We start from the raw sequence: 14,621 nt of genomic DNA, 5'->3' as shown, positions 1-14,621 counted from the left end.
ATTACATTCTCTGCATTAAGATACAAAATGACCAGTACCTTTTTGTGTTCCCTGTCCCCCCCACACTTATCTGTGTCACCGCTGCTGGTCCCCGAAGCGATCCTCCATTCTCCAAACTTCCTGAGGGCAGAGGAACCATAGGCTCCTTCTGCCGTCAATCACCCTTAAACAGAGGAAAGGAGGGGCATGGCCTGCCATAGGGCAGTGTGTGTCTATGGACACACACAGCTACTGAGGTCACGTCTGGGAACACGCACGCACGGGTGCTTCCACAGCGGTTGCTTAGCTGAGAAAGGCACCCATGCAGGGGGCGGGGTGGGAGCGCTGCGAGGACACACTAGAAAACGAGGAACAGAACATTTTTAAAGAAAAATAAATTAATATTTATAAAAAGGTGGGCCTCCTAGGTGTAGAAATAAAACAAAAACCAGAAGCTTTAATATCACTCTAAGACCCCGTACAAGTACAGGAATCTACCTGTTGATCTGCCAGAAATGGACTCAGATCCTAAGTCCTGTTGTGGGCTGATAACACATAGCAATTGTGGATTGAGTGGTGTCAGCCTCCATTTTGGCTTTAGGTTATAAAAAAAAGAAAAAAAAAGAAGAAGGATGACACGGTGTAATAGGTCATGTGTTGTTGTCCATCTGAGGTTGTATCCACCTAAAACTTCTGTTACGCACATACAGCTATCTATCGTATCTATCTAATTTATCGTATCTATCTCTCAGGATTGTGGAAATTTATAAAAACAAACTACTTATCCAAAGATTAAAGCGGGGGCCCAACTTGTCCCTCATGACAATCCACTTGTCCTGATACAAAAAGCAATTTTAAACCAAAACCGTATTTAACCATGCTCATTGGTCAGCAGTCACCAGCTGACCAATAAGAACTAAAGAAAACCTGTCAAAAGAGAAATATGAAGGCCATCTGCTTATAGAAAATGCCAATTATTTGGCTGTCACACTGCTCCCCTTACTTCGATGTGCTAAGTGACTGACATGAAACAAGTATACAGACCAGGATGCCTGACTTTTCTACTACTTTCCTGATTTGCATATTTGCACTTGGTCACTGATTCAAAGTCGGAGAGTCGACATAAAAGCCAGGCAATTAGCATTTTCAGGGGGAGATTATATTTGTCTCATGACAGTTTTATTTTAACTAAAAGGTAATCTCCACCCAAACTGTTACTTGTAGGAGATGGCAAGTTGATGTACAACTGTGGCCTGGATGGGGTGCTATCCCAACCAGTTACACCAAGCTGACATGCAGCAAAGCAATAATAATCTGCAAAGTACTGCTGTATGGGGCCCATTTAAGAAAGTGAAGATTCACTTTGCCAAATAAATTGGCTCTATTAGTAAATGAACCTCTGTGTGTTATTACAGGAACCTTAACCTGTACTATGTGATGGGCTTTTCTCATTTTATGTGCTTGCTGTTCCATATTCCATACTCCATATATCCAAGGAGTTTATCCCAGTAAACCAGTCTGACCTAACTGCCAGCTTGTATTAGGAGTCAGGGGCAGTAAAGCACAATCCTTGTATAGTCCTACTAAACAGGGAGCACAACCCGCAGCTCTTTATTTCAGAAAATTCAAAGTAAAGCTGACCATAGACATCAAATGATGGTTGGCTGCACATGCATGCTTGCTGCATTGCTCATCTCCTCCTAGCTCAACTAACAAAAAACAAGGCTGGTCACACAAAATAGTCCAATCTAGACAATCAGTATTTGCTTTTAGAACTGTCAGCTATCAATGTCTGCAAGCACCCACAAATATAAGATCATCACCCACGCTGTACTGTGCAACTATGTGGCATGTTAAAGCAAGCATGTGCTTCAACAGGTTTTCTTTAAACCTCCTCAACTTCCAAATATCCCTAGTAGCATATTCTTAAGGTGGCCACACACACTATATGAATTTAGGCCGGTTCTTGATGAACCAGACGAAATTCGCACAGTAGGTGCCGCTGTCACTTTCGGCGGGCATCACTCGATGAGCTGATTGAAGGAGCCTGTTGGAAAATCTTTGAATGAACAGAGCCGAGTCTGTTCAGGTATTCTGGCGGCCGCCGTCAGAATACCATGAAGACGGGTAGATTCCTCGATCAAAGCTTGTAAGTGATGATGGAGGAATCTGTTATATTTTCTTTGTTTACCCACAGGCTTTACCTTTACCTTTCTATTACCTTTACCTTTCTCTTAATTTCCATGCAGTACTTCTGGCAATGGAGGAGCAGGTGACCCACTTTCCATGTGACAGCGCTTACACAGGGAGTCCATTGCCCTGTATTATGACTGCAGAAAAATTGTACTTTACACAGGACCTTTGCCCTGGTGACATAAGTGAGTTGTGCTGGAGTAAAAGGAAGGCAAGCATAAGAGGCTGAGGAGATCTGCATTAATATGAACCTGTCACTTTGCCCTGCTCTTCATATAGATATCATGAAGGGGGATGTTTGATGATGACACACACACACACACCTCTATATCACTGATTACATAATTTGAAGACAAAACAGTTCCTTTTTCTTGAAAAGCCCAATGTGTGTCACATGACCACGGCTCTATATGTAAACCATTTGCAGTCATTCTATAACCTACCTACAAATTTACATATAAGCTGCACTTTACAGTGCTGTGGGAAACAGAGGTATAGGGAACATATGTTGTCAATCACTTTGGATATAAATCAGTATCTCACCTGTGTGGCTTCCTGATGTCCCAGAGTCCAACTCCCTCTTTAGAATTGGCCGTGGCCAACAGCCTGGGCTCTACAGGGTTAAACATGACACTGTGGAAGGCAGATGGGTAATGGGCCAAGCAGAAAGGATCTAATGATAGAAGGAAGACAATTAGACATCATGTTGTTAAGCACAGAAGTCACAGTTTTAAAGGGTCAATCCACTCTAAGAAGGGAATCACGTGATGCAAGTCAACTTCTGCCTCCTCCTAACTCTATAGGACTCCAGTAATGGGATCTATATGCCTTAGTTTCGGACTGTGTTCTCATCCACCTTGCAGTGTTATCACTCCTCCTCCTTTTGTAATCTCCACAATATACCGTAAATGAGAAGTTCCACGGGGAATATGAGACACCATTCTAATGGCACAAAGATCACGTCGCTGGAGTCTCTAAAAGATATAACAACAAGGTGGTTAAACTCTCCGGCTTGCAGAAAAACAGTTCTGGATGGACTGACCCTTTATAGCCAAATCCACCTCTTTGACATTTCTATAGATCTTCCCTATTCACAAGAAGATATCGGAAGTATCCCATGTGCACAACTCTGCTATTTCTTCTGCTGGGTGCGAGGGGGGACAAAATGCAGGCTTTATCTATCAGAATACTCTTCTGTTGGAAATGCAAGCACCTCTCTTAAAGCGGACCGCTACCCATATCTTTAAAATAAGAACAACATAGTACATGGATGCCTAGACCTGACCATACCAATAGGCGGCCCTCTGCAGAGGAACAGTTCCGTTATTGCCGGAGAACAAAGGGGTCCCAGTAGATGAGTCTCACTGCTGCTCCTGTCTAAAGGTGCCCATACACCTTACGACAATCACAAGGCTTTTATCTTGCGATGGTCGTAAGCTTATTAAAAGCTCGTACGATCTGTTCATCTTGGACAGGCACATCGTACTTGCGATCATCGCAAGCCCGCCCCTGTGGGGGGCGGGCTTCCGATGACTGGAATGAGGGGCGGGCTTCCGAGGACTGCAAACGGGCAGTGTGTGCGTGTGCACACCGGCCCGTTCGGCAGTCGTCGAACAAGCAGGCCACTAACCCGCCGAGAATCGTACGATTCTCGGTGGGTTTTTAAGCCTGCTTGTTCGACGAAAGGTGTGCGACCGTACAGTGGAAACGGTCGCACACCTTTCATACACTTTGCGATTATCGTACGATCGTGGGATTTCCCGCGATTATCGTACAATCGTGGGATTTCCCGCGATTCTCATACGATAATCGTACAGTGTATGGGCACCATACATACATGCTGTCCTGGGCTGACCATGAGAAATATAATAGATTCCTCCACATACGCTTAACAGTGTGGATGCATGCATCTCCCCCGGATGCAGTCACTGTCCGGCTTTCCACCCGGCTCAGTCAATTTTTAAAGTTAATTGAGTTAGCTGGTGTGGACAGGGCCACCCATGGCTCAAATTTCAGCTGATTCATCGCCCAAGGTTTGTGCCTTCTATGGCCAGCTTAAGGAAGAGTTACCCCATTATTTAAATTACTAAATTAATGATACGGGACACTATCAAGAAATAGAAAGGGTGTAAACACCATAGATTAATTATAAACAATGTATGGTAACACCACATCAGTTGTTTTTTGGATGCCATTCCAAGATGATGATGATTTAGTCAGCTGGAAGTGCAAATAAATAACTGCTGATGATATTTTGCATTTAAATTGATAAAGCTTCCCCTAGCTTATTCAGTGAGATCATAGTGCAGCCAATCCAGATATGATGATATTAATTAAAAAAATAGACACACGGGTCACTTCCACTGCTTGAGCCTTTGCATCACCAAACGCATAACTGTGCTAAAGACCTCAGCAGCCATGTTAATTAATATGCAGAGCATCTCCCCTAATCATTATTATCATCATACTCATATATTTATAAAACAACATCAATGCAGCTGAACAGTGGAAGCATAAAACAAGAAGCTTATTCAGATCAGGAGTTTGTATCAGCAGCATGCTGGCCTACTCCAATGAAAGGAATCTAGGGGATCTATCTGGATAGGTAAATGTTAGTGTCTCTCCGTGAAGCACAAACATTCATATCTTATGGTCTTAACAGATAAACAATTGTTATCTTTTGTGGAATAACACAACAGTTATATTTGTCTTTTGTGGAATAACACAACAGTTATATTTGTCTTTTGTGGAATAACACAACAGTTATATTTGTCTTTTGTGGGATAACACAACGCTTATATTTGTCTTTTGTGGGATAACACAACGCTTATATTTGTCTTTTGTGGAATAACACAACGATTATATTTGTCTTTTGTGGGATCACACAACGCTTATATTTGTCTTTTGTGGGATAACACAACACTTATATTTGTCTTTTGTGGGATAACACAACGATTATATTTGTCTTTTGTGGGATAACACAACGATTACATTTGTCTTTTGTGGGATAACACAACAGTTATATTTGTCTTTTGTGGGATAACACAAGTGTAATGTTTGGAATTGGTCATCAGTAGTGCTTTACTGACTCCCCACTAGACGATAAAACATTAACTTTTCTTATTTTGTTATAACACCATTGGTCTAGAAATGTATTTCTTATTTCATTAATAACCCTATAGACAACAGATCACTTGATATTTCCTAAAGCTAGCCATACATTCAACCCACAGGTTGAAGAAAAAAAATAAATAAAAAATAATCGATTCCTCCATCAATGCTTTTACGAGTTTTGATTGAGGAATCCTGCTGTTTCATTTGTATTCTGGCAGCATCTGTCAGAATACCCAAACAGAGCTGACAGCTCATTGGCTGCCGGCTCTGTTCATTCAAAGATTTTCAGGTCAGCTCCTTCGGTCAGCTCATCGAGGGATCCTGGCCGAAAGGGTTCCGACAGCAGCACCCACTGTGCAAATTGCAAATAGTGTATGGCTAGCTTAACACAGGAATGTCTGCTTTATGTGGTCCTCTTCTTACTCCTAATCTCCTCTTTCTACTTAATTGTGAAACATTCTGCTATTCAATATAGATCTCCTTCTATCACTTTCTGGGAAAGGTCCTCCTACTCCTTTCTATTATCTCCATAGAGGTTACTGACTGCAAATGTATCCGTTTTAAGGGCCTGTTCATACCATCCAATGCGTTCATCGCACAGTCCCATGGCCTAAACACACTGGGTCGCATAATCAATGCCTCCCCGCGTTCTGGGGTGGGAGGGGACATGGTACGTGGTGGTACCATTCATTTCAATGGCACTGAAGACAAGCAGTGTGGTTGCCTGTAACATGTGTGGTACCGCAATGCCCTGCGTTTCAGTGCAAAGCAATCACACACAAAAATAGTGCATGTATGTGAACGGGGCCTAAAAGTTCAATTTTTACATATGTCCTACTACATGTATGATGACATAATGGACCATGTACAATGCATTTGCGTCATTTGTTTCCACCTATCGACACTGCCATAAGTCTCCTCACGTCTCGCCGCCCATGTTTCTGAGGACACACATACTCTTACATTAACCCCATCATATCTTCTACCTATTCGAACTTGTAAATATTATTACAGATCTTTACTTTTGCTGTCGAAGACAATTATTAATAAACAAACATTTTTTTTCTGGACAAATGGTTTCATTAAACACATAAAAGTTATGCGTTATTGTTTAGTGCGTGTTGGTAAAGCAAGTTATTATTAATCCTAAATATGCAGATAATATTGCAGCATGTTTTTTTTTTTATGTTGGTAGAGAATTATGTTTATTTTCTATTATAAGGCTTTTTTAATAAAGACTCGGTTTAGCTTTACTGCAGATATACAGATATACCACTGCTTAAAAAGCAGAACTCCAAGCAAAAAAAAATCTTAACCCTTGTAGTGGGGCTTTCCCTGCACTGCAAGAGTTAAGTGCTCATTTTAGTCTAGGTGCTAAAAAAAAAAAAAAGTTATACTCACCTGAACCGCGGAGCCGACTGGCTGCTTACTCCAGCCCCTGAAGCTTGATGGACATACCATCTGCAGATATGGTATGTCCCTTGGCATTCTCACGCCCAATACACTGTGTATAGAACGTGATGACTAGAGGCAGAGGGGGAGTGAGGCACATGTTTTTTTGTAGGACCTAGACAAAAACGACCACTTAACACTTGCAGTGCAGGGGTAGCGCCACTGCAAGGGTTAAGAACATTTTTGGCCAGAGTTCTGCTTTAAGGCCAAAAAAACAATGGCTTATTTAAAGAGCACAGCTGTAATCTTTACAAATGTGCCTTCCACTTCACTTGCTTTGGAACTCCAAAGCCCCTATAATATGGAAAAAATTTCAGAAAGCGGAAAGCCCGTTCAAATGGTTTGTCAAAGTCATGTGACTGAGCTCTCCACCTATCACAGATTGTTTTCTGCAGTGTGATGTACAGAATACTCCAGGCTGCATTTATATACTTTGTAAAGGTGTGAGGCAAGCAAGAAGCCTGTGTGCTTTACAACACATCCCCATCCATGGCTTATATTGGGTGGAATCATTATTTCACCCATGATGTGAACCTTCTCACCTCCTTGTGGAGACTCCCGAATGTCCCAGATCAGTACTCTGCCATCATCTGATGAACTAGCAAACACGTTATCATTCACAGGGCTGACAGACAGACCGTATACCGCCTCCTCATGAGCGAACACATCCAACGTCTCCCCACTACAGGGAAATAAGAAAATATTGTAGATCAAATGTAAAGTGATGTATATCAATCCAAGATCACCGAAACTGACATTAATAGTACATACGTTTCAACATCATGGAGGATCACTTGTTCATCATTTCCTAGAAGGCAATTAAAGAAGGCTTAAAACACACTGCAAGTAAATCAACCATCTATAGATAGGTGACCATTTCAAAGTATTACTGGAATGTAATGCATCAATATCACCAATATCTTCATTTCAGAATTCCTTGCCAAATGTACAGAATTATTCACAACATAGTCAGCCCAAGGTGACTACAAACACACACTAAAGGCAGTTTAGGGAGGACACAATTTAGGTTCTGTTTACACCTAGGCGTTTGTCACTCAAAGCTCAGTGCAACAAAACGCTCAAGACAATGGATCCCATTCATGTTTATGGCCCCTGTCCACATCTTAGCGTTTGGTCGCAAGCAGAAAAAAGCCTGTCGCTGGAAAGAGTATATAAACTACTTTTTGGCAGATTACAGCGCTTTTTGGTCCCATAAACGTCAATGGGAAACGCGTGACAATTCTTTCAGGTGTGAACAGGGGCCATAGAAATGAATGGGATTCCTTGTCCCGAGCATTTTGTTACGCTTTTTTAAAACAAGACACCTAGGTGTGCACAGAGACTTAGACCCCGTTCACAGCTAGGCGTGTTTTCTCTGCGCGACTTTGCTATTTTTTGTGCATACATCAAATCATGCGTTTTTGTGAGCAGATTGTGACACATTATATGCTGATTGGCCGCAGTGCAAATCTGCTCCAGATTTTGCCTGCTCTAGTTTTGAGAAATCCCCCCTCTGCCGCTGTAATTTGATAGAAAGAAGCTTGTGTACTTTTTCCAGTGACAGGGGTTTTTCTACACACAACACTACGCTCATGTGTGATGGTAGTGTTGTGCATAGGAATAAATGGGATTTCTTGTCTTGAGCGTTTCAGCATGGGCAAAAACGTGCGACAAAACGCCTAGGTATGAACAGGGCCTAAAAGGATGGCTATACTTCTGTACCCTTTCATGAACAATCATTTGCTTCTTCTGTGCATGTGCATAAAATTCCTAAGCAATCCTACAGAGAGGCGGTCTATCGTTGGAACACATAATAGATGGCCTACCCATAGTTCATTTTTCGGCATTCTAATCTGAATGTAGCATCAGCAGTGCAACACTGTTTGTGTCTTACAGTTGTCGCCAACCTAGCACCATACCCCCAAGAACCAACAGAAAATCTTCAACTCCATCATTTCACTGCAGTGAATGCCCTCTGCCATCTGTGTGAGAGCAGTGGATTCTCTACAGAGGTCCAACACTCCCCCTTGCATCGTCAGAGCTACAGCTTTCCAATTAGTAGGGAGCATGAGCTTTGCCAATTGGACAGCTCTAGCTCTTTACCTTTCTTGATTGGACAGCCTTACTCAGTGGGAGTTTAGTCAAACTGCTGCAGAGAGACCGCTTGCTCTAATGTAGAAAGCAGCAATCCTTCTCTGCAGCATAATGCTGGGGTGTAAGATGTTCGGCTGCTATGGGCTAACTGCAAGACGTTTCATTATCAGTGTCTTTCTACAGCCGCAGCTTAAAAACATTCTTATTGTTATTGTTGAACTAAAATTGGGCTTTAATGTTTCCTGACAGCATAATTTGGGACACTATAAAACTGCACCTACATGCGGAAAAATAAATAAATCTGAAGCAATGTGTTCGATGTCATTTCTTTATATACAACTTGGCTTTTATACAAATAAAGAGACGGGTTTCCTGGCTCTAGAAGAGGTGGGTGGGACTTACCTCCAGAAAACACTCTGGAATTGCCACTGTTGAAAGCAAGGCAGAAGATGTTTGAATGGTGCTCTCCTTTCAGCTGGATGGGTTTGATTTTAGAGTGAATGGCTTTCTCCATATGCCACAGCAAGACACGGCGGTCATCCCCTCCTGTAACAGGAAAACAAGAGAACATTATTATTCAAATGGCAATTTAAAGAATAAACCTTCATAGAGGATAGGGGCTTCCTGTAGTAACATGATGGTGATTTTAATTGATTAAAGTGGAACTCCCCCACATTGGAGGAGTGGTGTACACAGGTTAACCAAATATTATTGAAACAAGGAATGATTTTTATACATAGAGGATGTTTGGGGAAATTTTGGAAAATATGGTCTCCACGGCTTTCCATGCCTGGTCTGGCTCCACTTAGATCACTAAATTCACTAATAGTATAAGCGAACGTTCACTTTGATAGCGATTTGATTTTAAAGTAAAAGGTAAGGGGGGGGGGGGGGTACATTTTAAATAAATAAATAACATTCACTAAAATCACTAGAGGAAGGGGTAGAGGGGGAGTGATATAATGAATAAAGAGAGGATATGTAATAGAAATGTATAATATATATATAAAAACTATACACTATAAAATACAATTTGGGAAAAGTTATATTATTTAAGAGTGAAACACCTAAATAATGCACAAATATTAACATGAAATATTAAATATAGCGATAGAAATATCACGGTATACATGTGGAGGTAGAAGGGTATTAATGGAATGAGGTGGGTCATGTGAGCAGCTGAGTGAAGATTTGGTAAACATAATCTGAAGATTGTTCGGGGCTGACTATGAAATGTAGATACTAAAATATGGACCAAGTAGTGAGACTAGCAATATTTCAAATGTTGGTTGTTTGTGTATGGCTGTATAATTATGTTAATTATTAATTATGTGACTGTAAAGTATTATTATGTACAATTGAAAAAAATCCAATAAAGAGGAATAAAAGAAAAGAAAAGTGGAACTCCAGACAGATGAATAAGACATTCATGCCGCTTTATATTCATTAATACATCCTTATGCTTATTTTATTAAAGTAAGCAGTAGTTGAATTTAACTTAGTATCAGCTTCTTGCAGCCCATGTACAGAAGAATTCAGACTGGGAGAAGCAGCATGAAGAGTCAATCAGTTGTCCTGCAGTGCAAGGAGCATGTTCAAAGAGGACGAGAGCACAGTGACAGTGTCTCATTGTCACAGGTCGGCTAGAACTATGAGGTGAGTGAAAAGCACTCACCTCATAGTTCTCCTTTAAGCTTATTTGTATGCTGCTTTCCCCTTTATTTACCCAGTCACAGGGTGGGGGTGAGGAGGAGACCTGTGTTACTGGACTGCAGCAGAAAAATAAAACAGGTCTCCTGCTCTGCCAGATAGGGTTCTGTGGTGTGGCAGATCTGTGTAAATCTCAGGACTGGATTGAGAGAATTACAAATCCCTTTGGCAGGTAAAAAAGCTCCCTTATTAGGTATTTAGTGGTTTGCCCCGACTTTAGCTTTACCTACCTGCAGACCAGCCATTATAAATATATGGCCAGTTCTAGGGCTGCAACTAATGATTATTTTCATAATCGATTAGTTGGCCGATTATTTTTTTGGATTATTCAGATAAAAATATACCATCCTTAATTTAAATCAAAAACACAAATGCAGTGTTACAAAGTTTACTTCAAAATAAAACTGCATGAACAATGTTTGCAATCGCAATGCATTGGAACGATAGTTGACAACTATTCTCATTATCAAATGATTAGTTGGTTACAGCCCTACCCAGTTCACAACCCCATTGTTCAGAAAGAATGTACCTGTATGTCCTTCTGTTCCTGTCTGTATGTCACACCCGGGCATGCAGAAGCCGCTCCTCTGACATGCATATTAACCCCTTCACCTCCCTTATCCTGCACATCTGTAAGTTAACTGCATCCTCTTACTGTATTTGACCTGTACATTAACCCCTTCTCCACCACCCTCTGTGTACGACCCGTACGTTTAATGCATCTCGTGTACCATTACCAAGCACTATCGCCTATATGTGAAACACCCGGTAACGGGTGTGTGCATTTAGCGGGCCTTTTCTGCCCGTGCGTGCCCGCTAGGGGGCGCGCGCGAGCAGAAAAAAATTGCCGTCTGGAGACGGCAACCCGCAGATGCTGCAGTGCCGTCCGTCCGTTTTTTTACTACGGGCGGACGGCAAGAGGTTAAAGGAGAATTATGAGGCGAGTGCTTTTCACTCAGCCTCATAATCTGAGCCGACCTGTGACAATGAAACTGTCACAGGTCGGCTCAGTAGATCGGGAAGTGAGCGAACACATACCGGCGTTCACTCACTTCTCGATCCTGTCACTGCAGAGAGCCGTGACAGGGGCGCCCCTCAAGCGATGACTGGCGGAACGGACGGGGTAGGGGGCAGGTACAGCTGGCTCTGCCTCTAGATAGGCAGAGCCAGCTGTCACTCACGCAGCTGGGCGGATCCAGACATAATTGTCGGGATCCGTTTCAGCTGTGGCGTCTCAGTATACCGCGAGGCCTTTTTTGGGGGCCTTTGTATTTGCCATGTTTTATAACAGAAGGTATGGGAAACCATCTTTTTTTCCATAGTAAACAAACAAAAAAGAAAGCAGTTATTGAATACCACCAAAAGAAAGCACGGTCTGTCTCAAAAAATGCTAAAAAAAAAAAGTGTTGCATGACGTAGTCATTCTCAGCACTGAAAACCGGCCTGACAAAGAAGGAGGTTTAACATGCCGGTATTGACGCGTTAACCACCAGAACACCACTTGTTTTTCATAGAACATGGAATAAATCAGCTGATTCCTAGTAAATTGATGGGTTACATCAAACTGTCCCAAACAATACAGAACAGGAAAACTTCACAGGGAAAAACAAATCGATTTGTTTTCTTTGCCTCTTTCACTTTATATAATATGATATTGCTTCTAGTAGTCGATATCTCAGCCTGGAGTCTGGAGGACAGGTAAACTGGCCAGGCACTGCGACTATTGGCCGATTGCAGTCATCGCTCGGCTGACAAATTTCGGGCTGGCTTCTTCGATAAAGGTAAATTGAAAAAAATATACTCGTCGAAAGGAGTGGTGCCGACAGGGCCAGTCAGAGTAGAGTCAGCAGGACTCGGAGCAGTGTATGGCCAGCCTTATATAGTCTATACATGCAGAAAATGTTGCCCGCTTCTTGATGAACCAGATGAAATTCGCTGTGTGGGTGCCGATCTCAGCACGCTTCCACCCGGCATCCCTTGATCAGCTGATTGAAGGTCAGCTGCCAAACAGACGCAAGCTCTGTCCAGTTATTGCAACAGCAAGGGATTCCTTGCTCATAAAAGTTGATGGAGGAATCTGTTCGGGTTTATAAAGCCCATGTATACCCGCCTTGGGATTAGACCCAGGCACCGTCAGGCGGCGCCATTATTTTGCAAGCTTGGCTTAGCCGAACCTTATTTAAATGGAGCATCAGGAAGCAACCACATAGTGACTGTGCCTAACTGGCTGGCAGAGGCGACAGCTGCGATTTAGAGAATGATACTTGGTGTTAAGTTGGTCTTTTGTTAGGCTGGGTTCACACCTAGGCGTATTGAATATGCGCGTTTGTCGCGCAGTTCGCGTCGCGCGTTTTTACCGCGATTCGCGGTGCGACAAACGCGCGTTTCCGTGGGCTACTTGGCTGTATCCCAATGGAAACGCGAGACCTAAACGCCCCAAAGAAGTACATGTACTTCTTTGGGCGTAGGCCGTTTTTTATCGCGTTTGGACGGGCGGAAATACGGCAAGGTGTGAACCAGAACCATTGAATACAATGGGATTTAGATGTTTGAGTGTTTTGTAGAGCGTTCGTCGAACGTTTTGTAGCGCGTTCAACGCTCAGGTGTGAACCAGGCCTTATAGGATCATAGCATTCTAATACATGTCTTCGGAAAGTCTTTTCAGGCAGTTCAGAAAACAAATATTTATTAACGAGGTGATCAGCTTGCAGTGATGGGGTCTCCAGAGAGATGCCCTCTTTCCCCACATACTCACCTTACCTGCACTCCTTTGCAGCTCCTTGCTCCCCTACAGTCGGTGACACTACCTGAAAATTCTAGGTATGGAGGAGCATGTGACCTGCTTCCCTGTGATGGGGGTGCCAATCTCTAAGCCCGAGCAATGTCACAGCTCCTTGGGTTGCCAAAAAAGCCAATCTCGGCATTGGCTGTGGTGTAGGACGAAGCCATGAGGAAAAGTAAGAATGTCTTTTTAATACCCTTGAAATATCTTCATTTCTTGACAGCTTCAGAGAGTCACCCACAGACATGAGATTGTCACCTGATTTTCCAACTTAGCAACTATCTCATGTCTATACCACCTGCTATGTGTAATAACAACCCTTTCCTCAATGTTCTTTAAATATATATTTATATATATTATTCAAAACAAGGTTTGTTTTGTGAAGAAAACATGTATGTTTTCTTCACAGTGCTGTTATATGGATGTTTCCCTATCCAACCAACCAGGCTGCAGGATCGGTGCATACATCTTCTCTGGAGTCATTACCAGTATAACTGGAGTTCATTTGATACTATCAATATATAGTCCATAAACAATCGATCTAGTTGTGCAAGTTGATGACTTCTGTTTTAAGATTTGTTTTGTAGTTACTAAACTGAGGAGACGAGCAGCTGATTGGCAGGATGGTTTATTTTTAGCATACAAGTAAAATTTCACAAGGAGGCCCAGAGATAAGACGAAGAGCGAGGGGGAGGACTTACATGTTCCGGCTACTTGTTTATTTCCTAACCTCAGATTGACATTATGTCTGCAGCTAAAAAGGGACATGGTATAGTTTATATTGTTTCTTCTTTTTCTTCCTCTGTGACATAACCCATATAAGTACATAGCAGTGCGGCCTTATCCCGAATGAACCCAGCACAGTGAGAACATACAAACTCCATGCATATAGTGTCCTGACCGGGATTTGAACCAGGGACCCCCAGTGCTGCAAGGCAGACGTGCTAACCACTAAGTCGCCACATCTTCTTCAGCTTGTGACAAACAGCTGGCTTGATGCTGATTGGCAGGGAACCGGACTTCCCAGCCAAACAACATCAAGTCGGCTTCCTGACCAATCAGGAAGCAGGGAGGTGGGTCATTACCCACCGCCCAGCTTCCTGATTGGCGGGGAAGCCCGCTACAAGCTGTTTGGCCGGCTTGATGCAATTGAGGATGGAGCCAGCTTCTCGGCCAATGAGAAAGCTGGGACATTACATGCGGATTGGCTGGGGTATCAGGGGCAAGTATCGGAGCATTTGGGCGAGTATCCCTAACATATACAAATAAGTTGAAATATCTGTATGATCCATCTTCC

At 42.6% G+C, this 14,621-nt stretch overlaps 1 protein-coding gene across 1 annotated transcript in view; it reads right to left on the bottom strand.

The window, feature by feature from the left end:
- Window positions 1-14,621, bottom strand: part of DCAF5 (DDB1 and CUL4 associated factor 5) — a 48,522-nt gene that overhangs the window by 25,923 nt on the left and 7,978 nt on the right. Inside the window, exons 2-5 of the mRNA XM_018565100.1 lie at window positions 9,235-9,378; window positions 7,510-7,546; window positions 7,281-7,420; window positions 2,716-2,845 (exon numbers count right to left, since the gene is read on the bottom strand). Coding sequence (XP_018420602.1) covers window positions 2,716-2,845; window positions 7,281-7,420; window positions 7,510-7,546; window positions 9,235-9,378 — 451 coding nt within the window. The remainder of the gene's footprint in view (window positions 1-2,715; window positions 2,846-7,280; window positions 7,421-7,509; window positions 7,547-9,234; window positions 9,379-14,621) is intronic.

The sequence above is a fragment of the Nanorana parkeri genome, unplaced genomic scaffold (genome assembly GCF_000935625.1).
Source record: "Nanorana parkeri isolate BGI_ZX_2015 unplaced genomic scaffold, ASM93562v1 scaffold812, whole genome shotgun sequence".
NCBI classification, from domain to species: domain Eukaryota; kingdom Metazoa; phylum Chordata; class Amphibia; order Anura; family Dicroglossidae; genus Nanorana; species Nanorana parkeri.
Note: the sequence above shows the minus strand (reverse complement) of the source record. Positions and strands in the feature narration are given on the sequence as shown.